The sequence below is a fragment of the Mercurialis annua genome, linkage group LG7 (genome assembly GCF_937616625.2).
Source record: "Mercurialis annua linkage group LG7, ddMerAnnu1.2, whole genome shotgun sequence".
In the NCBI taxonomy this organism is placed as follows: Eukaryota; Viridiplantae; Streptophyta; class Magnoliopsida; order Malpighiales; family Euphorbiaceae; genus Mercurialis; species Mercurialis annua.
The window spans coordinates 13,234,099-13,245,814 of NC_065576.1; the positions used below are offsets into that span (position 1 = coordinate 13,234,099).

At 37.5% G+C, this 11,716-nt stretch overlaps 1 protein-coding gene across 1 annotated transcript; it reads left to right on the forward strand.

The window, feature by feature from the left end:
* The first annotated feature begins 5,843 nt into the window (after positions 1 to 5,843).
* LOC126656837 (uncharacterized) lies at positions 5,844 to 10,561 on the forward strand. Its single transcript, XM_050351462.1, has 8 exons — positions 5,844 to 5,945; positions 6,069 to 6,366; positions 6,427 to 6,574; positions 6,757 to 8,016; positions 8,099 to 8,437; positions 8,980 to 9,570; positions 9,685 to 9,856; positions 9,974 to 10,561. The coding sequence occupies exons 1-8, from the start codon at positions 5,844 to 5,846 to the stop codon at positions 10,559 to 10,561; spliced, it is 3,498 nt and encodes a 1,165-aa protein (XP_050207419.1).
* The last annotated feature ends 1,155 nt before the right edge of the window (positions 10,562 to 11,716 follow it).

Below are 11,716 nucleotides of genomic sequence, written 5' to 3' on the forward strand. Positions count from 1 at the left end.
CTCGATGTAGTGCGTTCTCAATCGTATATATATTATCATGGCCGTCTGTAAAGCCGATCATATGCGGGTATCACTTCTATCGCATCTCGTATTCCTGATATTTCTTGTTTCGGCACTCTGAACGTCAGTTATCAATTAAATAACGGGTCGCAATTCTTTTACCTGAATTATCGACGTAGTACATTCTCCATTACTTACTTATCGTCCTATTGTACCCTTACTGACATCTTAACTGTCAGTGATTTCGATCATATGTCTCTATCCTCTTTATCCTTCTTTGTTTCTATTTATACGCGACTACATAGAGTTCCATTTCTTTAAGCTCCTTGTCAATTCTCCACATGACTTTTCTCTTTCCTTTTCCTCGATTATTCTTATCGAGTTCCTTGCGTTATACGCAGGTTATCCGTACTTGTCTTAACTCTAATTACCTTAACTGATTTCTTATTATCCATAATCTAATTTTGTATCCTTATAATTTATCATACACGTCCTGTACCTTTGACATTCCCTCGACCATACGCAGAAAGTCAGTGGAATACAGTCCCACTGATAGCATTCCTTGTGATAAGGATCACATTTGCCTCTTAACCTGATTCAGAGCCACTTGTGCCTGACCACGAGCTATCTCTGCATCCTTCCTCAGATTGCGATAATTCCGTACACTGAACTAGCAATGGTCACTCCGATATTCCTCGACATCGGACTCATCTAATAATTCTTTTTCCCTGAAGTCCTCTTTCCTAGGATCTTCTTCTGGAAATATATCAAATAAGTTTGATCGTATCTAACACATCTCAATCCTTTAAGGATCATAATCAATCTCCTATATTGATTACATCACTCTTTATTTGATCTAACTTGAAGTCTAAGGCTTAGCACTTCACAAGCATCCATTACATTTGTACCTTTCATTGCTTTAATTGTTCGTCATAACTATTCATGGGTTCAACTTTCCATCGACATCTTGATAGACAATACTTTTTGTCCTTTATCCGCTCGATGTGTACGAGTATCTTACTTTACCTTCCTAGTGGATTTAGCATTACCGCTTAATCCATCAAATTCCTTTAGCCTTAACTTATGTATACCATTATCAGCCTCTATAGGTGTTCCTTTCTTCACGTCAATACTGTCTTTATATTCATCGTCCTATCATTGGTATATAATTCCTTACATCAGTTGCTTTTACAGCTAACTGATTTATAATGACGTTGGGTTACTGCGGCACTTCTGATGCCTGTATATTCCCACTTTATCTTGTTAGGTTCCCACTGACCTTCATCGCATTTCTGGCCTTTGCAGGCCAATTGGACTAGGTTGCATTCGCCTCTGTCACCTCAATCTCCTTCTCGCGCCTCATATACTTGTTGTGCAACAACACGCGTTCGCGCAGTTCTTCATTCCTAGTATTGCGATTATATAAAGGAATACTGATAAATTCCTTAAAATACAACCCTTACTAATCTTCACGTCTAATCGATGTCCACGTACGTTGGACTCTAGGGACGTCTCCTTTCTTTAAGCCTTCTATGATCACATCTCTTATTGCAAGTCTTCTTAGTATTCTAACTCATCGTAGACTTAGCAAATTATCAAAACATATACTCACGTTGTATATGTTACACGCATATTACTATCGTAACTATAAGCATCTATATTGACCGGATTCAAGAAAATCAGTGTCCCCTAGATTTTCTTGATTACGTATCGCATCTTAAGTCTTGCGAGCATTCCACTCACATGGACTTAATCAAACATCATAAGTATCAAAACATATCATACATGTTCTATACATTGTTAATCGGATATGTTTTACTATCCGAACATATTTACTATTCTAATCGTATATTAGTCTGTTTAATCAAGGCTAAGTTCATATCCTAGAAGCATAACTTCTATATTCTCGCAATTATACGTATTCGACCTTCTCGTGGTCTTGATTGCAGCTTGCTCGCGAGCACTTCACTTCCGTCACAGAGTTCTGGTCTAGGTATACTTACATAAAAAACAAAACTTCTTAAGAACTCTTTCACATAAAACATCTCGTTTCGAAATTTAAATCAAAATTTCATTCAAATCTTAGCAAAATTGTGCACTAGGGTGATGACGTCTCTCATCCCCCAAAGAGTTGCCACAACTCACCTTTTCGTCTGAGCATAATGCATATGATGCATGTACTATTAATGCATGTCTTCATTTATCATTCTCTTTATTAATTATGTATGTAGTGATGCATTTCTATCAATGTCGTGGCAATCACACATTTCTATATCGGGTCTAGGCACAATTATGCTTTCAAAATCGTTTAAACAAAACACATTAAAAAGTTATAAAGTTTAAGTTTTGTAAGCTGTCTAGACCTTAAAACTCTGTATCTGGAAAGTTCTTCAACTTCTGTAACTTTATACTTCTTCGCTATTCCCTCCTAGCGTTTCAATCGATCATTTCGATAGTATTTTGCCTAGACAAGCCAAAAGATGAACTGCCTCATCGTAGAATTTCATCTCCTCGAGGTTCCATCTAAATATGCATATCACGTATGCATACCTTATCGAAAACAAAATATGCGCGTGTATCTCATATACGTATGTCACAACAAACAAACAAGCACTTCACATACCAATAAATCATACTTATCACAAAACGACAATGCAAACCACTTGGATCAGACAGAACTCAACTCTATAGCTGCAGTAGTTCCTAGGTCACTTAACTGACAAAACTCATATTAGCAGAGGTAACTGGACCAACTGCTCTGATACCACAATTGTCACGACCCAAATTACTGAGCCGCGACCGGCGCTAGGGAACGGGAGTGGTAGCTCCGGAACCCGTAGCAAGCCTAAAACCATTATAAATTTTTCGCGAATAAAATATCTTATTATATATAATACGTTTTCAGAAATCTTTCTTGAATAATATAAATCAAATATCAAAATATCGCATTCCTTTCCTGAAAATGTTCGCAGCACAATTCTTAGAAACCAGGGTCTTACCGAGCGATATCTCATATCCAGCACCGCCCTGTTTCTAGTCATAATCATAACCAATTCCTCTCAAGGCAATTGGTACAAAATTCAAACGGATAAAACGTCATCTTTATAAACAACTTATTTATAAATTATATCAGAGTTTACTTTTCAAATACCGTTCGAAATCAAATCATAAATCTTATACTGACACCTACTGACTACTGCAGCTCTATAAAAACTTGCACTTTGTGTAAGCCAAAAGGCTGCCGACACAAAGGAGATGGTCTGTCTGATCCGACTCCGAACACCTGAAAGGAAACACTGTGAGGGGGTCAGTATTTTGGGAAATACTGAGTGAGCTTGCAAGTTACTAACAGTATTAATACAAAAATATAACATCGCATCTCAAGAAAATAATAATATAAAGCATATAAACAGGTATTTGATCCGTACGAAACTAATATCCTAGCAGACGACACATCTCTCGGATAATCATATATCAATCAACTCAATCGTAAATATCAATCGCGAGTCCAACTCGCTGGTGGCCCAGCCACTAGATACGGGGACTCCAGACTACACCGTAGCCGAGTACTCACTCGTATCAAAAACCCAATCGTAAATTTCATAATCATCATCAGCTCCAAGCTGTGTCACGACATTTCTCAATTGCAAACATACTAGACTGACTCAATACTGGTGATCACACAGCCTATTGACACCCAATAGGTAGCTAGTTTCTTCGGATCGCATACTAGTTCTTGTATATAAATTTTAATAAAACATATAACATCTCAATCAATCATATGTAATGCGATGCGTATAAACAATATACATATATATCTATATGAAAGTAACTTTTATACTAATAATACGCGAAAGTAAATTTGCCACTCACCGTGACCGCTATCCAAATAATAACATCATAAAGATCCCATGAACACGAGCCCCATGCATCGTTTGATCCATTAATTATTGTAGCTCGTCCGTCTAGTAGCTCGTCAATAAGTCAGTTACTTATCCGAATAATCTGTATGTTTAATTCATAAACGTTGACTTAGTATCAAAACCCTAAGTTATAAACTTAGGTTAACATAATCGTATTTCAAATACGATTCTTAACTTTGATAATCTCTTAATCACACTTCTCTTTTAAACGTCCTAGTTTATGTTTTGATATTCAATCGAATCACGATTGATTACATGACTTGAAATTGTTTGAAATCGAGTTTCTGCGTCGCGTCAGAGCCCAGAAAGCCAAAATCAGGAATCCTCACTCGGCGAAGGACTGCACGTTCGTGCACCAGTGTACTGCACGTTCGTGCCGCTGCACGATCGTGTACTGCACGTTCGTGCAGTACGCTGCACGATCGTGTACTGCACGTTCATGCAGTGTACTACACGAACGTGTACTGCACGTTCGTGCAGTATGGTACACGAACGTGTACTGCACATTCGTGCAGTATGCTACACGAACGTGCACTGCACGTTCGTGCAGCAAACGGCTGCCGATGTGCAGCCCCGGGGTTCATTCCCCGGGCCAATTCCGACGTGCTTAAACGTCCAAAGTCGATTCTAACATGATTTCCATTAATAACCACTTCAAATATCATAAAAAACGCCAATAGAAACGCGATTACGATTCGTTTAACTCGTTAAAACGAAATAACCCTTATTTATCAATTCTCATAATAAAAACGTCAAGCTTACCTCGATTGAAGCTTAGCGATGATAGAGAATCGAATTCTGAACGAATCGATATAAAGAACTCGCGATTTGAGCGAGAAACGGCGAAACGGCGGCGGAACGTATCGATCGCCATTTCCTTCTGCTCCTTCCCCTTTCATCTGGAATCATCTGATTCCTTACCAATTCATATATATATATATAATTGGCTAATTGTCCATTTTGATCCTTCATTTCTTTAACTTAAACCAATTTTCCTTTTAACTTTCTAATTTAACCCAATGGTTAAATTATCCTTTTAACTTAATTACTTATGTATTATTTATATTCAAATAAATAATACTAACCCAAATTATTATTTTCCGTCAATAATCCTTTAATTGCTATTCTCGAGGCTTAATTGGCTAATTTACACTTTAGCCCTTAAACTTCTCAAAAGTTGCAATTTAGCCCAAACGCATCCGCGTCCAAATTTCAAAAGGTCTCCGATTGACCCGAAACTTTTACCACATGTACTATAAAATATTTCGCGAGCTTTGGTGAAATAATATCCCTTCGGGTCTTATATGGTTAAATTACCATTTTAGTCCCTGTACTTTATTTTGCGACTTTCTTGACATTTTTCTTTTCTAATTCCAATTCCAACTTTAGAATTGGAATATAATATTAAATTCCTCGCAATAATCTTTTTCAAAATCGTCCTGCTAAAATTTTATACTTATCTTAATTTCTCGGAAATCCTTCTGATATCGCTACTCCGGCGATGCAACACTGGACACGTGGTCCAATTAAATACTTAAATATTTTGGGGCATTACAGCAGTTAATCAGAGTCGTGGACTCGTGGAAAAGAAGTCTTCAAGGGCTAAAGTTTCTCCTCATGCAGCAAATGTCTCAATTGCCCCGAAAAGTAATAGTGGGCTTAAACAAAAGACTATTCCAGATCAGCCCAGCATTGAAAATAAGCAACAGCAGGCCAGATGTTGTGTTACTCCGGCCCAAGTCTCTCTTTCCTCTGGTAAGCATACTGCTGTTACCGTCTCCTTTGCCCAACCAATCCCTAAAATCAATTTGCCTAATTCTACCAATAATCCCATGGAAGAAGATGGCAGGGATACTTTGTTGAATCCTACTGAGCCTGAGCCCCCGGATATTCACTGTCCTTGTAGATAATGATCATGATATGGAGGAGAATGTTCTTATTTCAGACGAGCTCCGTACGATGATGCATTCAGATGATCCAATGCACTCTGATTTGTTGATGAATGATGCAACTTCTGTGGAAGTTTCGGAAATGCCGGGCAATTCTCATATTGCTTCATGAAGGTGTTTGTCTTCTTCTTGTTCCCCTGCATCTTTTTCATTTTTAATGATTGATAAAAAGAAAGTATGTGTTTGGAATGTTCAGGGTGCTGGTTCTAAAGCGTTATTTAGAGTCTTTCTTAATTTTTGCAGACAACATCGTTTTGATATTGTTGGTATTCTTGAGCCTAGGATCAGTGGTGTTAGAGCTGATTCGTTTATTAAAAAATCCGGCTTTGACTGCTCTCATAGAGTTGAAGCTAATGGTTTTTCTGGGGGTATTTGGGTGCTCTGGAGACATGGCATTGATATTAATATCTTAGTGAATAATAAGCAATTTATTCATCTTAGTGTGGGAAATGGTGCCGATTTATCTTACCTCACTGTTGTGTATGCTAGCCCTAGTGCTTGCCTCAGGAAATTCTTATGAGAAGACCTCTCTTTACTTGCGGATTCTATTCAAGGTCCCTGGGTTCTTGGGGGGGATTTTAATGCTGCGCTTTCAGATTCAGAGAAAAAGGGAGGAGCCATTCTGAGAGCAGGAAAGTGTAATCTGTTTTGTGAGTGGTTCTCCAAATTTCATATGATTGACCTGGGGTTTTCGGGTCCCAAGTTTACTTGGAAGAGAGGAGATACGCTCAAAAGATTGGATTGATTTATTTGTAATGAGCAGTGGACTAATCGTTTCAAGTTTCACTTTGTCATTCATTTACCCCGTATTCAGTCTGATCACAACCCTATCTTCCTTCAATTTTCAGAGCTTCAGAGTGTTAAGGAGAGCCAAAGCCTTTCAGATTTCTTGCGGCCTGGGTGGGGGCCGATGGTTTCCATGATTTGGTTAAGAATAACTGGGCTGATTCGGATTCTTTTGTTAATTCTGTTGACAAGTTTGCTGCTGAAGCCAGAAAGTGGAATTATAATGTCTTCGGAAACATCTTCAAACGCAAGAACATCCTTCTTGCTAGGGTGAGAGTCATTCAAAGAGCCAGGATGTACTATAATTTTGCTAAGCTTGATAGTCTTGAGAGCGCCCTGACTAAAGATCTTGAGGATACTCTGTACCAAGAAGAGTTACTTTGGCTCCAAAAATCTCGGTATGACTGGATCATTGACGGAGATAGAAACTCGGCTTTCTTTCATAAAAAAGTCAAGCAAAGGAGGCGGCAAAACAGAATTCTGATGTTGAAAGATGATAACGGGGTTTATATCGATGATCAAAGCAAGTTACAGCAGATGGCCATGGATTATTATAAGTCCCTATTCAAGGCTGATATTGTGAATAATGGTACTGATCTCATCTCAGGTGCATTCCCCTCTTTAAATTCTGATGTTTTGGAGAAACTCTCAAAGTCAGTGTCTGATGAAGACATTAAGCAAGCTCTCTGGGATATGAAGCCGCTAAAAGCCCCAGGGCCCGATGGTCTCCATGCTCTTTTCTACCAAAGCCAGTGGGGGTTAATTGGAGGTAAAGTGTGCTCTTTTATCAAGAGTATTTTTAACGGTGCCCCTTTGCCTGCTCAAATTAATCAAACTTTGCTTACTTTGATCCCGAAATGTGAGTTTCCTGATTCTATTAAGCTCTTTAGACCTATTAGCCTCTGTAATGTCTCGTACAAGATTATCACCAAAATTATTGCTAATAGGCTAAAGAGTATTATGTCTCAAATCATTGGTCCTGCCCAGACTAGCTTTATTGTAGGAAGACACATCACGGATAATATTATTCTGGCTCAGGAAATAGTTCACTCCATGCGCAAGAAAAAGGGTCAGAAAGGTTTAATGGCTATAAAAATTGACTTAGAGAAAGCTTATGACAAACTTTCGTGGGACTTCATCAATGACACTTTGCATGATATCGGTATCCCAGGTTACCTATCTAATGTTGTTAAGCAGTGCATTTCTTCTCCATCTATGAGCATCATTTGGAATGGTAACACTACAAAGTCTTTCTCTCCGTCTTGTGGCATTCGGCAAGGTGATCCTATTTCTCCCTACCTATTTGTCTTATGTATTGAGAGACTTGCCCACCTTATTAATCATGCTTGTAATTCAAAGTCTTGGAAACCCTTGAGATTGGGCAAAGATTGCCCTCCTATTCCTTATCTTTTTTTTTGCGGATGATCTTTTCCTGTTTAGTGAAGCTTCATTGGATCAGGTGGATGTGATAAATTGTGTCTTGAATTGCTTTTGCTCAGCTTCTGGCCAGAGAGTTAATAAGGAAAAAACGAAGGTCTTTTTCTCTAGCAAAGTTTCGGTTAATGAGGGTAACATTCTTGCTGCGAGCTTGGGGTTCTCCAAAACTCTGGACCTAGGTAAATATCTTGGGATGCCTCTAATCCATGGTAGAGTCACGAAAAAACACTCCATCAATGTTTTGGCTCGCCTTAAAAATCGCCTTTCTGATTGGAATGCGAAGTGTTTGTCTTTAGCTGGTCGCTGCACGCTGTCTAAATCTGTTATTCAAGCGCTTCCTGTGTATGCGATGCAAACCGGATATTAAACTCCCTGGGTCACTACGGTTACCAAGAATTACATAATGATCACTAAACTTCATTTTGTTACAAAATGGTCACTGAACTATACCTTTAGTTACAAAGGGATGTGACCCATATAAAACGCATCGTTTTCACGCTAAAGTTGTTACAAAAAGAACACTAAACTTTTTATGAATTACAAAAAAGTCACTGAGTTATATTTTTTATTATAAAAAGATCACTGAACTATGTCCCTTTTTTTAATTATAGCTTGCCACGTAAGCAAAAATGTTGCGTTTTATATGAGTGACATTCATTTATAACAAAAGGTATAGTTCAGTGACCATTTTGTAACAAAATGAAGTTTAGTGATCATTATATAATTCGAGGTAACTTTAGTGACCTAGAGAGTTTAATATCCGATGCAAACCATGAAGCTGCCGCATAGTGTTTGTAACGAAGTGGAGAAGAATTGCAGAAGCTTCTTGTGGGGATCCACTAGCTGCTCCAACAATATTAATTTGGTAAAGTGGTTGATGTCAGGCAGCCAAAAGAAAATGGTGGTTTGGGTTACAGATGTATGGATCTTTTTAATCAAGCCCTTATCATGAAAGTTGGCTGGAATTTATTAACCAACAGAGATGTTCATTGGGTTAAAGTCCTTAAAGCCAAATACAAAGTTCCGGATGGTAGATTGGATGTGTTACCGACTCGCAGTAACCCGTCTCACTTATGGCGAGCTTTAGGGACTGTCTGGCCTAATGTTCAAGAGGGTACCCGGTGGGCTCTTTGCAATGGAGAATCAGTTCGGTTTTGGCTGGACCCCTGGCTGGATGAGAGTTGTATTTTATGTAATTTGGTTATTCAACCTATTCCTTCTATGGAGATTAATGCCCTTGATAGCTGCTATGTTAGTTTAGATAAACAATGGAATTGGAATGCTTTTGCCTATCTCCTTCCAGAATCTGTTTTGGCTAAGATCATTCGGGTTATTCCTCCGGATCCGAGCCATGGTGATGACTTCATGTACTGGGGCTGCTCGTCAAATGGGTTGTTCTCAACTAGATCCGCTTATAAGTCCATTGCTCACCATGATTGGAATGCTCAAGATATGGATTGGAAAACTCTTTGGTCGTGGCATGGTCCAGAGAGAATTAAATTTTTTCTTTGGCTCGTTTATCATAATAAAATTTTAACTAATATGGAGAGGATGAGGAGACATCTTTCCTCTAATGGCATTTGTGGCAGATGTAAGGCTGTCAACGAAGATATCTTGCATGCTTTGCGTGACTGTTTTTTTGCAAAGCAATTCTGGTGCAAAGTGGTTAATGTCAATAAGCAGAATTTTTTCTTTTCTTTGCCTCTGAACTCTTGGATTAATCTGAATCTTTCTGACCCTGACCAATTTGGGGATTCGAAAGTGTGGACGATCATCTTTGGTGTAGCTATCTGGTCCATCTGGAAGTGGCGTAACAAGCATGTGTTTTAAGCTGAGCTTTCTTCTACTACTCAGCTTTATATGGAGGTTATGAACCAGGTGAGGAGTATTGGAAAAGCTATGGAGCATAAGAATCTCTTGAACAAGTCTTATAGCTCGAGTTTCAGTTCGCTTATTAGTTGGAGTTGCCCGCCTTTGACTTGGGTTAAACTCAACACTGATGGGGCGTTTGATGCTAACTCTGGGATTGCTAAAGCTGGAGGATTGATCAGGGATGCTAATGGTAGCTGGTTGGGCAGTTTCTGTATGACGGTCGGAAATGGTTTAGTTGTTGAAGCTGAGCTTCGAGGTGTTTATCATGGTCTGTTGTTAAATTGGCATCTGGGGTTCCGAAGAGTTCTTCTCGAAGTTGATAACAAGAATGTAGTTGATGCTTTAAACAAGCTTAGCTCGGCAGGGAGCAATTTCAATATTATTGCAGCTATTTGTGCCCTTCTTGCTCGGGAATGGGAAGTGCGTGTGACTCATGTTTACAGGGAAGCAAATTTTGCTGCTGATCACTTGGCGTCGCTGAATGCTTCTGATGATTTCTGTGTCGTTTACCATAATAGCCCTCCTGGCAGCCTTCTCCATTGGCTCAGCCATGATCGTCAAGGAGTTTCTTATACTCGCAACATTCATATGTAGTTGTGTTTAGGCTTTTTCCTCTTTTCTTGTATAAAAAAAATGAAAAAGATAATAAATCAAAATCCATATAAATTAAATCAAACATATACATAATATTACCCAATTTTTATTAATCACAAGTAAGAGAACTAGTACCATCATCATTTTCAAGGAACCCTTCCTCGACATCTTCATCTTGCAAAGCATAAACACATCCTGATTTTATACTGTTGGCTTAATTATTATCAATATGACTGGAACGAGTGATAGCCATGATATATAGAAAAAAAAATTAAAAGTTGAGAGAACAGCTAACAGAGTGAGATAATGGCTAGATTTTAGGAGAAAATGAAAGCAGTTAACGGATCGTGCTATTTGATTGAAAATTGGAGAAGAAATTTGAAATCAACTGAAAAAAGAAGCCATTAATGTTGGGGAGAAGAAAAGGTAGTGAGAGAAGTTATTGTTTAAGAAATTAAAATGGTTGCAAAATGTAATAAAAACCGAGAATGGCTAATTGAGAAAAGTATTTCCGGAAACTGAATAATTGCATAATTTTCTCTTTTCCTTCAATAAAACTTAATTTAATTTATATATTCTTATTTAATTTATATAGTTATTATAGATAAATTTAAATAGTAGTTTCATTTAATTTAGATACATGACTATTTCAATTAGTGTTAATCTCTTTTTGTCAAAAAAAAATTTAATAATAATTATTATTTTTCTTATTAGAATTAAACTTGTACTTAATTTCATAATTTCTTTAATTATTAAAAGTTAGTCTTGTAATTTTGTCGGCCCCTCCATATAAGATTGTTATACATCATAGATAGATAATATAGATATATAGATAGATATAACTAATTAAGTAATTACCATAAAACCTCCGATCAAGTAATGAATTAGTAATAAATTAAGAAGGGCTATTTAGGTAAAAGTACCTGTCTCCTCCTCCCGTCGTGCTTTTATATATAGTACTAGCGTTTCGTCATGTGCTACGCACGTGAGCAACATTAATTAACATGACTCGTTGTATATATTAAATACTAATTAAATTATTATATATATTACTTAAATTTTAAATAAATTATATATTTTTTATTTAAATTTGAAATTATAGCACGTAAGCAACATGTAACCCGTTATATATTTTAGATACAAATTAAATTATTA